We start from the raw sequence: 19,728 nt of genomic DNA, 5'->3' as shown, positions 1-19,728 counted from the left end.
TCTATTACTTTCTTTCACACACCTTTAACCTAATTTCATACTTCTTTTTCTATTACACATTGTTATCCATCTTATTTAGTATTTCAGTATTTGAAGCAGAACTTGTTTCTTCTAATAGGAGCTCTGATTTGTCGATATGGTTTTGCAAGTATCCTTTAAACACCTTCTAGTCCAGTGGATTTCTTTTCCCTTCGAATGCGGCTTCACTTGGCTGTTTTCAGACTTCTCCTTCAAACTTTTTTTTTATTTCAAAGCCATTCAGCCGAGGACATTCTTTCTCCACTGGCATTGAGCCCAGCTTCCATTCCCCAACCCCTCCCACATGACACACACTCTGTTTGGGCAACTGAGACCTTTGGTTTCCTTGGCCCTGTTCCCGAGGGTTGATTTTCTTTTGTTTGCGAAGAAAGCCTCCCTAAACCCTTCCCTGTTTATATCCCTGTGAAAAAATCACACCACCTCCTGGGCGACTCTCTGTCTTTCGCCACTACAGCAGTACCATCTGTCTATGAGGAAAGGTAAGCCTCCGTTTCCCCCCTTTTGTCCGTCTAAATAACGCCGCAGCTTTTCAGAAAACAAGTGCCTGTTTTTCTCCGAGAGTCGATTAGGGCTCCAAGTTTGGGAACTTGTTGGAACAGGGCGGAGCGGGGCAGAGCAGGAAGGGGGAACGCTTCAATTTGGAATTGTTGTTAAAAGTTTGGGAGGAAAGTTTGCCTTTGAAAGCTGCAAAAGCAAAGAGGAACGAGGTGCCTGAACTTCAAATTTGAGGTGGGCATCTTTCGGCTACTCTTTAATGAGGAGTGACTTGAAATATTCAGGGGTGCAATTTTTGCTGACTGGTTGTTCAGATCCTCCCGGCAGGGCCAGTCCCCAGCATGAGGCAAGGTGAGGTGACCGCCTCAGGCGGCAGGACCCACGGGGCAGCAGATCCAGCCTCCAAGGAATGCATCACCTGTTAGTGCTGCCAATCCATGCACGCCTTGGAGGCTGGTTCTGCCACCTCCTTGGCACCTCGCTCCAGATGTTGTCTCTACAGCAGCCTCTTGGCAAATAGGAGGTGCTGCTGGTCTCCCCCCAGCCCAGAAACTGCTCTCTGGGGTCTCCTGGGGTCTGACATGATTCGAAGCGGGCCTTTGATTCCCACTTCAGCCACCTGCTATGGTTGATTTGATTCCGCACCTTGTCCCTGGTATACATCTTCATTTGCCCATCATCCCTGCCAGGGAGGGACACTGTTTTGTGGCTTGCCTCAGGTGTCAAAATGTCTTGGGCCGGCCCTGCCGCCTGGCGTGGTTGTGAAGGCAGAAGCTTTGGCAATGATCTACTGCTGCTCAAAGATAACGTCTGTGTGTGGGGCTGCTCTCGAGTTGGTTCTGATGAGATGATATTTTTGTCTGTAAATCTTTGAAAAACTCACTCCCTCTTTTTGACCGCTTCACTCTCTCTTGAGCTGTCTCTCGCTTGAAGTTTATACTCTCTGCCATGTGCAGAGGCTGAGTTTAAGCTGGAACAGCAGTTGCTGTTCTGTGAAAATCTTATTATATCTGACTACTTTATAACGCTGTATGTGTTGAGATTAATATATAGTTTTACCGTTAGTTATTCAGTCTGTAATATGCTTAACATGTGTCCTTAAAATCTTTTAAATTTATTTATTTATTTAATAAGGTTTATACACCTCTTAAAGGGACATGGTTGACGCTGTGGTCTAAACCACTGAGCCTCTGCAGCTTGCCGATCAGAAGGTCAGTTGTTCGAACGGAGTGAACGCCCGTTGCTCAGTCCCAGCTCATGCCAACCTAGCAGTTCGAAAGCACGCTCCAAATTAGGTAAAGGTAAAGGGACCCATGACCATTAGGTCCAGTCGTGACCGACTCTGGGGTTGCAGCGCTCATCTCGCTTTATTGGCCGAGGGAGCCGGCGTACAGCTTCTGGGTCATGTGGCCAGCATGACTAAGCCGCTTCTGGCAAACCAGAGCAGCGCACGGAAATGCTGTTTACCTTCCCGCCGGAGCGGTACCTATTTGTCTACTTGCACTTTGATGTGCTTTCGAACTGCTAGGTTGGCAGGAGCTGGGACCGAGCAACGGGAGCTCACCCCGTCGCTGGGATTCGAACCGCCAACCTTCTGATTGGCAAGCCCTAGGCTCTGTGGTTTAACCCACAGCGCCAGCCGCGTCCCTTTCGCTCCCGTACTATAACACCTTTAAAATGAAAATAAATGGCCAAAATAAACTCCGGAGGGGTGGGGGCAGAGCATGGCCATAGTGGCCTGAGTGGTGGCATTGGGTCTGTTTGCCACTGGCCCCATCATCTGTCCCTCTCTGGATGATGATTTGGGGACTTTGACCCCCAAAATTCAGCCGTAGCTCCACTTCTCCCCCCTCCTGCATTTTATTCGGCAAAGTGTCTTGCAGGTGGTCCTCTCGTCTTCTCTTATTTTGACTGCACTGCCTGACGCCTCCCCAAAGATGGGCAGCCCAGATTATCTTCGGAAAGACTGGCAGACGGTCCGTGGCATTCCCATGGTCTGCGCGTTCTCCTTTGACTGGGACAGGATCGACCGTTTCCAGAGCAGGCCTGATGATATCCTGATATCCACGTACCCCAAATCGGGTGAGCGTTGTGTGGGGAACAGGACCGCGTTGACAATCTGCTGCCTTTTGATGACCGCCCAAAATTCGCTGTCTGGTGTGGTCCATCTCGGTGTGTCTAACGGTGGTAGTCAGTTCCCAGAAACCTGTTGGAACAAGGAAGTCCTCACCTGCTGCCGGAAGGACAGCAAGGAGGGAGCCAGGCTAGTTTCTTCAGGGAGGGAGTTCCAGAGTCTGGGAGCAGCCACCAGGAAGGCCCTGCCCTGTATCCCCCTTTCTTACACACTTACCCCACCTATTAACTTGCCCTGATTACTCTAATATTATCACACGGACATAATATTATTTATAAACACCAGAACATCACAAAGCCCAACTCCTAGGGGCCAAGGGGTTTTCAGCCCCTCGCCAATAAAATATTTGAGGGGGGCTAAGCTCTACCAAAGTTGATGGGCACTGCCATTCAAATGGTGCGCGCGCATTGCGTCATGTGACCGATTATGCAGGACGGGGCTTTCCTGGGCTCCACCCCAATATTTTATTCAACTTGGCACCCCTGCACCCATTGACTGCCACCGTTGCCCTCTGTGAGTTAGGAGGGCAGCTTCTGAAATGTGTAGGCAGTACAGAAGGCGCGCCTGTAAGGGGGCTGCCATCTTGTACAAGAATGCACAAGGAGACGCCAAGCTGCCATTTTGTCCCCACTGCCCTGCCCCCATGTGTTTACACATTTAGGGAATGCCTCAGGAAGCGTGTGCCCTATAGAGCAGCCATAGGCAAACTCAGGCCCTCCAGATGTTTAGGACTACAATTCCCATCATCCCTGACCACTGGTCCTGTTAGCTAGGGATGATGGGAATTGTAGTCCCAAACATCTGGAGGGCCGGAGTTTGCCTATGCCTGCAATAGGGAGTCTGTGGCTCGAGTCATGTATGGCTCAGCAAGCCCTACAAGAAAACAGTGAGACTTGCAGCCTAGTAAGCGCAATAGGGGTTGAGCCACATGGCTGTAACCTATGCGTGTCAATAGATTTTAATTATTAGGAGCTTCTCGAGGGTTCCACAAAACACACCCTACAACCCACTGGCTGCATAAAAGGTAAAGGTACCCCTGGCCATTAGGTCCAGTCGTGGCCGACTATGGGGTTGCGGTGCTCATCTCGCTTTACTGGCCGAGGGAGCCGGCGTACAGCTTCTGGGTCATGTGGCCAGCATGACTAAGCCGCTTCTGGCGAACCAGAGCAGCGCACGGAAACGCCGTTTACCTTCCCGCCGGAGCGGTACCTATTTATCTACTTGCACTTTGACGTGCTTTTGAACTGCTAGGTTGGCAGGAGCAGGGACCGAGCAACAGGAGCTCACCCTGTCATGGGGATTCGAACCATCAACCTTCTGACTGGCAAGTCCTAGGCCAGGGGTCTGCAACCTTTAAGACAAAAAGAGCCACTTGGACCCGTTTCCGAAGAAAAAACAACAACTGGGAGCCGCAAAACCATTGCGACATTTAAAACAAATATATCTCCGGAGCCACGATCTGACAGCGGGCGGGAAGGTGACGTTGGGACGGTGCGTGACTAACGCACGCACCGCCCCCATGCGACGTCACAGCCAGTACAGCGCCCGCCACAGTGAGGAGTGTCAGGGCGCACAATGCGCCTCCTCCCCTCGCTAGTATCCGCCCCGGAGCCGCAGCAAAGATGTAAAAGAGCCACATGCGGCTCCGGAGCCGCAGGTTGCAGACCCCTGTCCTAGGCTCTGTGGTTTAACCCACAGCGCCACCTGCGTCCCTTAGGACAGGCTTCCTCAACCTTGGGCCTACAGATGTTTTTGGCCTACAACTCCCATGATCCCTAGCTAGCAGGACCAGTGGCCAGGAATGATGGGAACTGTAGTCTCAAAACATCTGGAGGCCGAAGGTTGAGGAAGCCTGCCTTAGGACACCCCTATTGATCTTAAGGCATTGGCTGGAGATGTTTCAGCAGGTGTATCAGCCCATTTGGACTTCTGAGAAAATTCCCTGTCTTACTTTTCGTTGCTGTTTGTTTGTTTGTTTCCAGGCACCACATGGATGAGTGAAATTGTGGACTTGATTAGGAACGATGGCGACCCCGACAAAAGCAAACGGGCAATTTTCAATAAAGTGCCCATGCTGGAATTTGCTGCCCCAGGAAGGATGCCACCAGGTAAACTTGCGTGCGAGTTACCAAGAGAACTTGCATTTCAGAGATCCGAGGAGAAGAGGTAAAAATTAAAGTGGGTGGAGGAATAAGCAGTTTCCTCTGGGTTCCTGCTTCCCTATCTTTTCTTGATCTCTGGCCAAGGATCAAAGCTCCTCTTCCGTGCCTTGAGGAAAGGGAACATAAAAGAAACCTGCATTTCTGGCAGGTGAGTGAGACTATTTTATATGTTTAGATCACACGCAATTTTCTGAGGGTGGTTTTCCCTCTTCATAACATCCAGCGCCCAAACTGGGAGAAAAAAGAGAAGTGGGAGCAGGTGCAGGGAGGAAGTTAGGATGGTTAGGCCACCATTGCTATGCATTTTAAGCAGTATCACGCCACTTTAAGCAGTCATAAAAAAAGTAAAGGGACCCCTGACCATTAGGTCCAGTCGTGGCCGACTCTGGGGTTGCGGCGCTCATCTCGCTTTACTGGCTGAAGGAGCCGGCATACAGCTTCCGGGTCATGTGGCCAGCAGGACTAAGCCGCTTCTGGCGAACCAGAGCAGCGCACGGAAACACTGTTTACCTTCCCGCTGCAGTGGTACCTATTTATCTACTTGCACTTTGACGTGCTTTCGAACTGCTAGGTTGGCAGGAGCAGGGACTGAGCAACGGGAGCTCACCCCGTGGCGGGGATTCGAACTGCCGACCTTTTGATCGGCAAGTCCTAGGCTCTGTGGTTTAACCCACAGCGCCACCCGCATCCCTTTAAGCAGTCATGGTTTCCTCAAGCATTGTGGGAACTATAGTTTGTTAAGGGTGCTGACAGCTCTTAGCAGGCCCGTTTCCTGCTCACAGAGCTACAGTTCTCAGAGTGGCTTACCAGCCTACACCTCTTCTTTGGGAATTGTAGCACTGTGAAGGGGATCGGGGCCTCCTAACAACTCTCAGCAGCACCCTTAACAAACTACATTTCCCATGATGCCTTGGGGGAAAGCCATGACTGTTTAGTGATATAACACTGGTTTAAATGCATAGCCCAAACGGAGCCTCAACTACTTCTGCCTGAAAATGAGTGAGATGACAGCTCACCTCACTTTAAACAACAGCCTAGCACTGTGATCACCAGCAGTGGAGATCAAGAGAGGCATGTGCTGGATTGGACCCAAGTCAAAGAAGTCTTATCCTGGCTCTTGGACCATCCTTAAGTGGACCTTCAGGAAAAGCCTGTAGACCAGGCATAGGCAAACTTGGCTCTCCAGATGTTTTGGGACTACAACTCCCATCATCCCTAGCTAACAGGACCAGTGGTCAGGGAGGATGGGAATTGTAGTCTCAAAACATCTGGAGGGCCGAGTTTGCCTATGCCTGCTGTAGACCAGGGGTCAGCAAACTTTTTCAGCAGGGGGCCGGTCTACTGTCCTTCAGACCTTGGGGGGGGGGGCAGACTATATTTTGAAGGGAGAAAATGGACAAATTCCTATGCCCTACAAATAACCCAGAGATGCATTTTAAATAAAAGCACATATTCTACTCATGTAAAAACACCAGGCAGGCCCCACAAATAACTCAGAGATTCATTTTAAATACAGTGGTACCTTTGGATGCAACCGGGATCAGTTCCGGAGCCCTGTTTGCATCCTGAGTAGAACGTAACACGCAACTGTGTGTCTGCGCGTGCGTGGGTCACGTTTTGCCACTTCTGCACATGTGCATGACATAATTTGGAGTGTCTGCGCATGAGGGAGCGATGAAACCCAGAAGTAACGCACTCCATTACTTCCGGGTCGCTGTGGAGCACAACCCGAAAATGCTTAACCTGAAGCTACGTCAACCCAAGATATGATTGTAAAGGGACACATTCTGCTCATATAAAAACAGACTGATTCCCGGACCGTCTGTGGGCTGGATTTAAAAGGTGATTGGGCCGGATCCGGCCCTCAGGCCTTACTTTGCCTACTCATGCTGTAGACAGGGAAAGAAGAGATGGGGGAGACACATATACCAGAACCAGAGGAAAACGACCTCTGGTATATCACACAGTGATGAGGGCAGGCATGCACGATGACAAATTGCTGAGTAGCATGCCAGCCAAAAATAAATGACTCAGCAGTCTTAAATGCATACAATGAACCACCCCAAAAGGACCTGCCAACCCAAATCCAAAGCAGCTCTCAAAATCATGCTGTCTGCCAGCATCTCTCTCGCTGAGGATGACTACCACATTGAAAACTCAAAAAGCCCAGTCTTCTAATACTGCTATTGGGAATATTACCCGTAGCAGGGAAGAATAGTGTTATAAATTTGTGGGGTGCCTGGACCACCTCTTTCTAATTCTGGGGCGCCAGGCATTGAATTTAGCATGTTAAAGTATAAGGTAAAGGGGCCCCTGACCATTAGGTCCAGTCGTGACAGACTCTGGGGTTGCGGCGCTCATCTCGCTTTATTGGCCAAGGGAGCCGGCGTACAGCTTCCGGGTCATGTGGCCAGCATGACGAACCCGCTTCTGGCCAACCAGAGCAGCGCACGGAAACGCCGTTTACCTTCCCGCCAGAGCAGTACCTATTTATCTACTTGCACTTTGATGTGCTTTCAAACTGCTAGCTTGGCAGCAGCAGGGACCGAGCAACGGGAGCTCACCCCGTCGCGGGGATTTGAACCGCCGACCTTCTGATCGGCAAGTCCTAGGCTCTGTGGTTTAGCCCACTGTGCCAACCGCGTCCCATGTTAAAGTATAAGCCATGTTAAAAAAAATAAAGCAGGCAGGCTTCCTCGTGAAGTAATCACGTTTAAGAGATGGACCATTAAGAGAGCACAAAGGAGAGCATCAAGGAACGCAGAGGGTGGGCGTTGCACCCTGGACTCTGGGTAGTTTGCCAAAGAATATGCAGAGTTGGGAGAGGAGTTTCAGAATTGCAGTAGGCCGGAGTAAGCAAGAGGGGAAATAGTTGTGTTTGGGGAAGCAGTTTGCAAGCTGGAGAAGAGTAGGTCACAGCGCAATGGGGGCTGACAGTTTGAATCCAACGTGGCAGCCATGGGAGACACAGGATGCTCACGGAGCCTAAAGCTGGAAGCCCCCTGCCCCATCCTAGGCTCAGGTTGTATATACAGTCATACCTCAGGTTGAAGTAGCTTCAGGTTACGCTCCGCAGTGCATTACTTCTGGGTTTCGCCACCCGCACATGTGCAGATGCTCAAAATGACATCACGCGCATGCGCGGAAGCGGCAAATCGCAACCTGCACACATGCAGACGTGGGGATGCGGGTTGCGTTCACTTCGGGGTGCGAACGGGGCTCCAAAACGGATCCCGTTCACAGCCAGAGGTACCACTGCATCTATAAATAAACCATATATAATAAAGACACCACGGTCTCTGCTGTGCCTCATTCCAAGGAATCTGAACCCTGGGTAAATGCCTGGAACCTCCGCGGAGATTGGGGTGTGGGTGGGTGTAACAATAAGCTCCCTTGTTTCTCAGATCATAGAACAGGGGTGGGGAATCTGTGCCCCTCCAGATGAGATAATGCTGAACCGCATCATGCCAGGCCATTGTCCATGCTTTGTCGGGCTGATAAGAGCCGTAGTTCAGCAACTGGATATCTCCGTTGGTTATAGCATGGTGCTGATACAGTGGTACCTCTGGTTGCGAACAGGATCCGTTCTAGAGGCCTGTTCGCAACATGAAAAGCCCGCAATCTGAAGCGCCGTATCTGCTCAGGTGCGCAGCGTGATTTGGCCCTTGTGCGCATGCACGAAGAGCGATTTAGCGCTTCTGTGCATGTGCGAGCGGCGGAACCCAGAAGTAACCCTTTCCGGTACTTCTGGGTCGCCGCAGCACACAACCTGAAAAAATGTATCATGAAGCAAACGTAACATGAGGTATGACTGTAATGTCAAGGTTGCAGGTTCGGTCCCTGTTTGGGATCACCCACTGCACAATTATATGATTCTGTAACATTGGTCAGCATGGGGTAAAGGTGTGCTGGTCCTGGGGGCTAACCGAGAGACGAGGTCCGAGTCCAGTCCGAGGTCGATGGTGCGGTATGGAGGCTGTCGGTCAAAACTGTAGCTGGGTCCAAGGCAGGGAGTCGGGTGGGGTCAGGAACTCTGGCAGAAGACCAGGACAGGGTGCAGACAGGAACAGGCTACCAACAACGTTGCTCCCGCAACCTGGTACTGGGGCTGACTGGCTTTTATCTGCCCTGAGGCATAGGGCGGCCCCGGTCCACAGGTGACTTGCCTCCCCTGGCCTGGAGGCGAGCACTCCTCCTGCAGGAATTTAGTTCCCTCCGCCTCTCTGTCCTGAGCCTCTGCAGCTCAGGAGAGGCTGGAGGGTCACCGGACTCAGATGCAACCTCAGCTTCCCCTGACGGGGCTGAGAGTGGAGCACCTGCAGGCAATGGGTCCTCCATCACCTCAGGGGCCAGAGCAGACTTGGCTGGTGCCTGCACCTGAGGATCCAGCACAGGTGAGGACCCTTCAGGCTCAGGCTCCAGCCCCGGCTCTGCTGGTTCTGGAGGCGGGGACTCCTGTGCAGGCTGGGATTCTTCAGGTTCAGCCTCTGAGTCTGAATCCCAGGCCATCACAAAAGGTTTCCTGCAACTACCATACTGAAAGCTTTTTCTAGTGATCCATGCATTGCCTGAGTTGCTTTAGCCTACTGGTGCAATGAAGTTTCCTTGGCCCGCAGGTCAAAGATCTCACCACAGTTCCCTCTTCTGCCCACAGCTAGGTAATGATGGCTGACAGGAACAGTCAACTGTCCTTCATGCCCCAGGTCAACTGTTCAAACCTAGTAACACTCTTTTGCTCACCAGGCACAGAACAATTAACTCAGATGCCATCTCCTCGCCTGGTGAAGACCCACCTCCCAATTGACCTCCTTCCCAAGTCCTTCTGGGAAAATGGATGCAAGGTAATCCAACTGGGCACCAATCCCACAAGTCATCTAGTTTCTTTTCTTTTCTTTTCTTTTTTAAATATAATTTTTATTAACAGGCCAATCAAATCACATCAATTCCAAATCACATTACAGTGGTGCCTCGCAAGACGAAATTAATCCGATCCGCGAGTCTCTTCGTCTTGCGGTTTTTTCGTCTTGCGAAGCACGGCTATTAGCGGCTTAGCGGCTTAGCGGCTTAGCGGCTATTAGTGGCTTAGTGGCTATTAACGGCTTAGCGGCTTAGCGGCTTTAAGAAAAAGGAAACAAACTCGCAAGAACTCGCAAGACGTTTCGTCTTGCGAAGCAAGCCCATAGGGAAATTCATCTTGCGGAACGACTCAAAAAACGGAAAACTCTTTCGTCTAGCGAGCTTTTCGTCTTGCGAGGCATTCGTCTTGCAGGGCACCACTGTAAATCCAAATTATACAGCTGGATTTTTAATTTTTTTGTTGGGGGTACCCATACTTCAAGTTCCGAAAGGGGTCAAAACATCACTCTTGCTGCTGCCTTGATCAAACAGTTCTATCCAGTTCTGTCCAGATAGTCCTTTTGTTATTTTCTTCATCTTCTTGTTGTTATCATATACAGTGGTGCCTCGCAAGACAAAAAGAATCTGTTCTGTGATTCTCTTCGTCTAGCGGTTTCTTCGTCTTGCGAAGCAAGCCCATTGACGGATTAGCGAATTAGCGCTATTAGCGGCTTCTAGCGTCTTATCTGCTGATCGGAGCAGCTGATAAGCGGATTAGCGGCTTAGAAAAAGGGGGGAAAGGAAAAAAACCCCGCAGGAACTCGCAAGGCATTGTTGTCTTGCGAAGCAAGCCCATAGGAAATTCGTTTTGCGAAGCACCTCCAAAACGGAAAACTCTTTCGTCTAGCGAGTTTTCCGTCTTGCGAGGCATTCATCTTGCGGGGCACCACTGTATTCCTTTCTTTGTGATCTCTGATAATCTTCACAAGCGGGTGAAAGACAAACATCTCCTGTGTGGGTTTTACACTCTCCAAAAATCAAATCACATAAAGGACAGACGCCATTTCCACACCTCCATTAAAAACATTCCCACAGTCCGTCCGTTGATTTACAGGCTTGCAAATCTATATCTCAGAGGGACCTGCCAGGTCAAAATTACGTTCCGATAACCATACATTCACATTCCAATGACCCTAGTCCTCCTCCCTCTCGTCCTCCTTAGGCAGGCCTGCTTCACGAAACTCCATTTTTAACTGCATCATAAAACTTTCCTTTCATTCCCCGATGTTTCCACCAGTCCTCTCCTCAATCAATAATTCATTCCCACACAGTTCTTAGTCTCCTGCTTGTGATTAATAATAGCAACGATTCTTCTCTCTGGCTGTCTGGAGGGGAGGGTTATTGGTACTCACATAAGGCAAAAAAAGAACACAAGTCAGCTAGTTTCAGAGTTTTGCAAAAAAAAAATCTACCTGTCTAGACGTACCTAGGGTGAAAAACTACCAGTACAATTAGGATAGTGTGTTTCCCCCCCTGCTTTCCTTCTATGAAGATGATCTACGTGGCTCGCAATGCGAAGGATGTTGCTGTCTCCTTTTACCACTTTGACATGATGAACAAGCTGCACCCAGACCCGGGTCCCTGGGACAACTACCTGGAGAAATTCATGGCTGGAAGAGGCAAGTCTGCCCATCCATTCGCCACTGTATGTAGCTAAACTTTTCACTTTCCCAGGAAACATAAAGTATTGTTATGGGTTTGGGGGTGGAGGGTCAGTTCAGACTGTGACCCCGCATTTAGTGAGCTTTATAATCTAGTACAGTGGTACCTCAGGTTACATACGCTTCAGGTTACATACGCTTCAGGTTACAGACTCCGCTAACCCAGAAATAGTGCTTCAGGTTAAGAACTTTGCTTCAGGATGAGAACAGAAATCGTGCTCTGACGGTGCAGCAGCAGCAGGAGGCCCCATTAGCTAAAGTGGTCCTTCAGGTTAAGAACAGTTTCAGGTTAAGTACGGACCTCTGGAACGAATTAAGTACTTAACCTCCTGAGGTACCACTGTACAGGCATGCCCAAAGTCCGTTTAGGGGGCCTAATCCAGCCCCCAATCTGGCCCCTGTGGCAGTCAAATCCTAAAAAAAGATCAACAACTTTGGTCAGCCCTCACGCAGCATGTTTACTTCATCAAATCCGGCCCTCTTTGAAAAATGTTTGGGCACCCCTGATCTACTAGAACAGGGGTAGGCAACCTAAGGCCCATGGGCCACAAGCAGCCCATAGGGGCATTTAACCGGCCCACAAGCTGCCCCCAAACTGAGCTGCCTGCTCAGCAAGTCCCTGCCCGCTGTGCTAAACTGGCGCAGTGTAGCACGGGGACTCGCTTCCGCGGCACTGAAAATTGCATCTGTGCAGAAGCAGACACCGGAAATTGTGGGTGCGCACTTACGTGCGCGTGTGATCTGGTCCACAGAGGGATCTTGGCTGGAGTGAACCGGCTCAGGCAAGGTAAACCTTGCTGACCCCTGTACTAGAAGATGCTGCTCAAACCAGTTCCTTGGTTAATAGCTAGCCAGTTAAGTGCTCTCATCAGCATCTCAAAGAAGGACCTAAGTGGTGGTACACTCCAGCCATTTAAGCTATAAAGCCAGGAGAAAACTCTGTGTGTGCCAAAGCAGAAGAATATGTGGTTTATATCATACTTATCATTTTGGAGGGCAACCAAAATGGTCAAAGGCCTGGAAACGATGCCTTATGAGGAACGGCTAAGGGAGCTGGGCATGTTTAGCCTGGAGAAGAGGAGGTTAAGGGGTGATATGATAGCCATGTTCAAATATATAAAAGGATGTCACATAGAGGAGGGAGAAAGGTTGTTTTCTGCTGCTCCAGAGAAGCGGACACGGAGCAATGGATCCAAACTACAAGAAAGAAGATTCCACCTAAACATTAGGAAGAACTTCCTGACAGTAAGAGCTGTTCGACAGTGGAATTTGCTGCCAAGGAGTGTGGTGGAGTCTCCTCCTTTGGAGGTCTTTAAGCAGAGGCTTGACAACCATATGTCAGGAGTGCTCTGATGGTGTTTCCTGCTTGGCAGGGGGTTGGACTCGATGGCCCTTGTGGTCTCTTCCAACTCTATGATTCTATGATTCTATGATCATCATCATCATCCAGGTGTTAAGACTACAGGAATTAGATCCAGCACCTATGGATTACAGATCTATGTTGATCCACCATCTTCATGCAGAAATGCACAGGGAACGTCAACGGAATTAGGTTCTGATCTCACAACCATTTTAGCCTTGGTTTTCTTTAAGATTTAAGTAACGCTGCCATAGATGGAACTGGCCACACACATGATGGTGGACTGAAATTAACCAGTGATACTTAACCCTTGGAGTGGGGGCACAGGCCGCTTTGAGAATCTGATCTAAAGTACAGACCCCATCTCTTCAGAAAAAAATGCAATTATAAATACATACACACAAAGTTTTGCATGCACTTAATTTTATTGCACTGGCAAACATTTTTCCTTTTGTGTCGGCTGCACAGACCCCCCTGAAGCTCACAGGGTCTATGGGCCACATGTTAAGAACCCCTGGCCTAACTCACCCCTGGCCAATCTATTCTCATGCTTGTTACCGGAAAAATCCGAGGGCTCCCTTGGACAAAAACAAAGACACCAACCAGGATAACTTGGAGCAAAACAGCAGCCTGTAGGCTTGGCCTTTATTGAACTGTTGCAACAGGGTGTTCCCCTCACTTGCAGGAGAGAGGAAGGACACAGAAAGATAGTCTGCAAGACCTTATAAAAACTTTTGAAATTCCCATCCTCCAGGTCCAGCCCACCCCCAGAAGCATCATGCATACATTACAGAAAGGAGGGGTTGACATCATGCATACATTACAGAAGGGGTTGACATCATGCATACATTACAGAAAGGAGGGGTTGAGGGAGGAGTTGTGGTGGTAACCTGAGTGTCCTGTCACCTGGCTGGTTCTTCCTTTCCCCCTGCCCATGAGTCACTTCCAGGAGACAAAGGGGAGTTTGCAGTTTCCTGCCCCCAGAGGGAAGATCTGATTATTGTCCTTTGTTTCAGTCTATGCTGAATCCACTACCATATGCAAGTTCTTTGTGATCTTGATTGTCTTCTGTCTGGGGTCATCAGGGTTGACATAGCAACTGGGCAGGGCTCCTGTGGATGTGCTGGGATGGTGAAGGGATTATGGCTGACCAGAACCGAGCCGCCCCCCTTTGATAGTCCTTGTCACATGGAGTAAAATAAAATGGAACAGTGCAAATCCGATGTATGGTTGATTTTCTATGAATTTATAACAGAAATGTGGCGTATGTGGTGTGTGAGTGTGAGTGCGTGTGAAGTTTGTGCAAACAGAATGATTGGGGTGGGGGGGTTCCTGCTACAGTTGCTGTGCTAATAGCTGATCTGGAGTAATATCAGAACCTGCACAGGCCTGAATCAGCCAAGGAAACAGAAGCAAGCAGTGTGCAAGTTTTATGAAACAAATGACTGAATGAATAAGGCAGCAGTGGCTAGTCAAAAACTACTGCTACCATAAGCTGAGATCATTGTGAGAATGAAAACAACACTTGGCATTTGTGTAACTCCTTTTGAGGGTTCAAAATGCCTTGTGTGTGTTTTTCTCAGTGATCTTTATGACAACCCTGGGAGATGAGCTAGCATCATTCCCTCTATTTTGCAGGTGGGGAGTTGAGGCTGAGAAAAGTGTGGCTTGTTTAAAGCCCCCTAGCAAATACCGTATTTTTCGCTCTATAACACGCACCCGACCATAACACGCACATAGTTTTTAGAGGAGGAAAACAAGAAAAAAAAATATTCTAAACGAAACAGTGGATGTATGATTTTTGTGGTTCATGCTGTGGCCACAGACATGTGAGTTGACGGTGAGTTTGGGGTAGCCCAATGCAAAAATCCTGAGGATCCATGTGGATCCATGCTTTGTAACCACGTTTTTGCACCACTGTGGCCCCAGGCAACAGTGGGTGCGTGATTTTTTTGGTGCAAGCTGGAGCCATGGACATGCTATGTGATCTGCTGGTGAATTTGGGGTGACTCGTGTAAGCGGCTCCTCTCCTCTCCCGCTTTGCTCCTTTAAAGCAAGCAGGCTCTCTGTCCCTCTCTCCTCCCCACTCAGCGGCTCTTCTCCCGCTTTGCTGTTTCGAAGCGAGTCACGGAGGAGGGAAGGAAGGGAAACCATGGATCCTCTGCTCACGACTGCAGCAGATCCCCCCCCCGCCACCCGTAGGCATTCCCTCCATAACACGCACAGACATTTCCCCTTACTTTTTAGGAGGAAAAAAGTGAGTGTTATGGTGCAAAAAATACCGTATGTAACTGAGACAGGATTAGCTCTGGGGACTTCTCAGTTTACAATTTAGCCAATAGGTCCTTGTATTCTATTACAAGACTCAACTTGTTAGGGTTTTCTAAAAAATAAATAAAAACCACCTATTATTTCTCCACTTTTCTGCTCTTTCTCAAAATTTAGTGGCTTTTGGATCCTGGTATGACCACGTGAAAAGCTGGTGGGATAAGAGGAACGACCACCCCATCCTATACCTGTTCTATGAAGACATGAAAGAGGTAGGAGCCAACAGGATAAGCCCCTGAGGTTATTTTATGTGACATATCGGAAGAAGCAAATCTTGCAGGGGATTATATGCGGTATAATTTTTATTTTTAAAAAATGTGCAAAATCTTAAGAATTGCCTTCCTGACTCAGGCCAAGGGTCCAACGAAAAGATAATGGGTGTCCTTCATTTTATCCTGTGTGGGGTTTTATATATTCAGCAAAGCTTGCTGAATTGGAAGCACAATTTCTTTATCGAATACCCGAGAACCATCAAAATGCTGATCTATTTCAACACCGTTTCCCACAGGATCCAAAGCGCGAGATAAAGAAAGTGGTACATTTCTTGGGGAAGAACCTGGAAGATTCTGTTGTGGATAAGATTGCCTACAACACATCCTTTGAACTGATGAAGGACAATCCCGCCACAAACTATAGGATGGCTCCAGCTGCCATGATGGACCACAGCATCTCCCCATTTATGCGCAAAGGTAAAAGACTTGCACCGTCCTCTCTGACCACCATTCCGTAAAGATTTAGGATCATGAACAGATCAGTAACTGACTTCGGTTTTTTTATTATTATTATTGATTAATTAACCACCCCAATTCAACTGAACAATAAATCTGAATAGTACCAAAACCTCAATATTGGTACTAGAAGGAAAAGCCATAAATACAGGAAAAGAGTTCTGCTGGATTAGGCCATTGGCCCAGCATACTGTTCTTGCAGTGGCCAGCCAGGTGGCTGCAAGAAACCTGAACGCAGGACATGAGGACAACAGCACTCCCCGCTTCTGAAATTTCCAGCAACTGGTATTCAGAAGCACTCCTGCCTCTAACTGTGGGAGTAAAAAGGTAAAGGGACCCCTGACCATTAGGTCCAGTCTTGGATGACTCTGGGGTTGCGGCACTCATCTCGCTTTACTGGCCGACGGAGCCAGCATGACTCTGCCGAACCAGAGCAGTGCACGGAAACGCCGTTTAGCTTCCTGCCGGAGCGGTACCTATTTATCTACTTGCACTTTGACGTGCTTTCGAACTGTTGGGTTGGCAGGAGCAGGGACCGAGCAATGGGAGCTCAACCCGTCGTGGGGATTCGAACCGCCAACCTTCTGATCGGCAAGTCCTAGGCTCTGTGGTTTAACCCACAGCGCCATCCGCGTCCCTCTGCTCTACAGTTAGAAGACACCATCTGGGTCATCTAGTCCATAGGTAGGCAAATTAAGGCCTGCTCCAGGTGACAAACCTAGACAGCATATTAAAAAGCAGAGACATCACCTTGCCAACAAAGGTCCGTATAGTTAAAGCCATGGTTTTCCCAGTAGTGATGTATGTCGTTACAGTCGTTAAGAGTCGTCAACAGGCTCATCTCAGCTATCTGCCAATCTCCCATTCCCACCACCCTTCTGAGTAATACCCCTCCCCACCTTCTCACTATATAGAAGGATCTGGCAACTTCTGTTTCAGTGTATCTGAAGAAGTGTGCATGCACACGAAAGCTCATACCAAGAACTAACTTAGTTGGTCTTTAAGGTGCTACTGGAAGGAATTTTTTTATTTTGATGTATGGAAGTGAGAGCTGGAGCATAAAGAAGGCCGAAGAATTGATGCTTTTGAATTATGGTGCTGGAGGAGACTCTTGAGAGTCCCATGGACTGCAAGAAGATCAAACCTATCCATTCTGAAGGAAATCAGCCCTGAGTGCTCACTGGAAGGACAGATCCAGAAGCTGAGACTCCAATGCTTTGGCCACCTCATGAGAAGAGAAGACTCCCTTGAAAAGACCCTGGTGTTGGGAAGGATGGAGGGCACAAGGAGAAGGGGACGACAGAGGACGAGATGGTTGGACAGTGTTCTCGAAGCTACCAGCATGAGTTTGACCAAACTGCGGGAGGCAGTGGAAAGACAGGAGGGCCTGGCGTGCTCGGGTCCATGGGGTCATGAAGAGTCGGACACGACTAAATGACTAAACAACAACAACAAAGAATGTGTCCTTTTATTTAAAATGCATCTCTGGGTTATTTGTGGGGCATAGAAATTCGTTCATTCCCCCCCTCCAAAAACAATATTGTCTGGCCCCCCACAAGGTCTGAGCGACAATGGTCCAGCCCCCTGCTGAAAAAGTTTGCTGACCCCTGATTCTAGTCTAACCCCCTGCAATTCAGGGATTCAGGCTTGAACCCACAGCCCTAAGATTAAGAATCTCATGTTGTACCTATTGAGCTATCCTAGCTAAAGTAAACAGGTGGCCCATTACCTCCCAGCCTGACTAAAACTGGCTTTTACCAAATAAAATGTATCTTTGCTGATTAAAACATCAGATGATTAATCTACCACCCAGAGCTCTCAACATCTGATTCGTATTCTTCTTTCTTCTAGGCATCGCTGGAGACTGGAAAAATCACTTTACAGTAGCTCAGAATGAGGTATTTGATGAAGATTATAAGAGGAAAATGGCGGACACAACGCTGCGATTCCGAACGGAGATCTGAAGCCCCGTGTTCTGTGCTTCCGTACCAAACCCACCTGTCATTTGGTAGACAGTTAAAGAGAAGAAGCAAGTTGCTGACCTAGATGGTTTTGGGATACATGTTTGAAAAAATGTGTATGTGGTTTCTGGGAAAGTATTCAGTGCTGAGGGGCCAGATCTCAGGATTTGCACAAGCAATCTCTCTCTCTCTCTCTCTCTCTCTCTCTCTCTCTCACACACACACACACACACACACACACACACACAGAGACTCTGATCACGTATCAATAAACCTCTCCTATGCCTCATTTCTTGTTTTCTTCCACAATTCTGCTTCTAAGAGCAGCTTGGGACCAGTGGCGTAGCGTGGGGGGTGCAGGGGGGGCCCGGCCGCACCGGGCGCAACATCTGGGGGTTAGGGTTAGAGGGCGCAAATCCACGGGTTAGGGGGCGCAAATCCACGGGTTAGGGGGCGCAAATTACTTGCCTTGCCCCGGGTGCTGACAACCCACGCTACGCCACTGCTTGGGACAACAATATTGAACGGATAATTGGCAAGAAAGTAAACCGTGAAGCGGGCCCTTCATCTCTCCCTGCTTTCAGTGACATCCTGCTTTTCATTTTTAAAATAGGGAAAGAATCATAGAATCACAGAGTTGGAAGGGACCCTGACGATCATCTAGTCCAACCCCCTGCAAGGCAGGAATATGCCGTTGTCCCATACGGGGATCAAACCTCCAACCTTGGCATTATCAGCACCACGCTCTAACCAATTGAGCTATGCTTCAAAAACTTCCAAAGCCACCCCATCATGTATTATTCACAAAATGTGATTATTAAAAAGTTAAGGATAAAACAGACGTATCTGGCGGCTTTTAGTCATATTTGAGTATATTGTGCTGATCTGGGTGAATATATTTTGTGTGAGTTTGAATTTCCTTGCGGCAGAATATAGTATGTTTCTCTCCACAGAGTAATAATAATAATAATAATAATAATAATAATAATAATAATTTATTATTTATACCCCGCCCATCTGGCTGGGCCTCCCCAGCCACTCTGGGCGGCTTCCATAGAAACCAGAAATACAGTAAAATATCACACGTTAAAAACTTCCCTGAACAGGGCTGCCTTAAGATGTCTTCTGAATGTCAGGTAGTTGTTTATCGCTTTGACATCTGGTGGGAGGGCGTTCTACAGGGCGGGTGCCACTACCAAGAAGGCCCTCTGCCTGGTTCCCTGTAGCTTTGCTTCTCGTAATGAGGGAACCGCCAGAAGGCCCTCGGCGCTAGACCTCAGCGTCCGGGTAGAACGATGGGGGTGGAGACGCTCCTTCAGGTATACTGGGCCGAGGCCGTTTAGGGCTTTAAAGGTCAGCACCAACACTTTGAATACAATACAGGCATTTCTCAGTTATGAGTTAATTCTCTGTGGATTTCTACTTATTTATGCTGTGGTATAGTATTGTAAATCATCAATATTCAATTGGATGGACGGATGGATGGGCAAACAAACAAAACAACCAACCAACCAACCAACCAACCAAGAAATAAAGAAATAAATGAGGTGGGCACCCGGGGGGGGGAACACTTTGACAATCCCACCTCCTATTGTACCCCATGTGTTTGACTAGACGCGATTTTGGGCCTAGGCACGATCCCCAGAACCGAACCCCTGCATAAATTCCTCAACTTGTATGGTTTAAATAGGTTTTATATAGCAAACCCACATTTACCGTAGAAAATCTATTAAAACCATACAAATAATTGTCTCGCCGGTTTGCCCGTTTATACATTTATTCCATTCACATCCCACCTTTCTCTCCAAGGGAGCTGAAGATAGTGTACTTAGTTCTCCTCCTTCTCCTCTCCATCTTATGCCCAAGACGACACTGCGCGGTAGGCAGTGGCGTAGCGTGGGGGGTGCAGGGGGGGCCGGCCGCACCGGCCGCAACATCTGGGGGTTAGGGTTAGGGGGCGCAAA

The 19,728-nt window shown here is 48.7% G+C and overlaps 1 protein-coding gene across 2 annotated transcripts; it reads left to right on the top strand.

The window, feature by feature from the left end:
• Positions 1 to 325: 325 nt before the first annotated feature.
• Positions 326 to 17,848, top strand: LOC310690721 (sulfotransferase 1B1-like). Of its 2 annotated transcripts, none has more exons than XM_083470232.1 (8): positions 326 to 518; positions 2,418 to 2,616; positions 4,651 to 4,776; positions 9,574 to 9,671; positions 11,219 to 11,345; positions 15,193 to 15,287; positions 15,584 to 15,764; positions 17,655 to 17,848. In XM_083470232.1, the coding sequence occupies exons 2-8, from the start codon at positions 2,472 to 2,474 to the stop codon at positions 17,765 to 17,767; spliced, it is 885 nt and encodes a 294-aa protein (XP_083326358.1). In that variant the 5' UTR covers positions 326 to 518; positions 2,418 to 2,471; the 3' UTR covers positions 17,768 to 17,848. The 2 variants fall into 2 exon arrangements, with proteins under 2 accessions (XP_083326358.1, XP_083326359.1); XM_083470233.1 differs by having other exon boundaries at positions 2,408 to 2,616.
• The last annotated feature ends 1,880 nt before the right edge of the window (positions 17,849 to 19,728 follow it).

Source organism: Podarcis liolepis (assembly GCF_965112155.1).
Source record: "Podarcis liolepis genome assembly, chromosome: 13".
Lineage (NCBI taxonomy): Eukaryota > Metazoa > Chordata > Lepidosauria > Squamata > Lacertidae > Podarcis > Podarcis liolepis.
This window is presented reverse-complemented; position numbering and strand designations above follow the sequence as displayed.

Excerpts from the sequence above, each read along its gene's own strand:
- LOC310690721 (XM_083470232.1), top strand. The coding sequence starts at position 2,472 with ATGGGCAGCCCAGATTATCTTCGGAAAGACTGGCAGACGGTCCGTGGC. Across the intron at positions 11,346-15,192 it reads GAAATTCATGGCTGGAAGAG|TGGCTTTTGGATCCTGGTAT; the intron begins GCAAGTCTGCCC and ends CTCAAAATTTAG. Across the intron at positions 15,765-17,654 it reads CTCCCCATTTATGCGCAAAG|GCATCGCTGGAGACTGGAAA; the intron begins GTAAAAGACTTG and ends TCTTTCTTCTAG.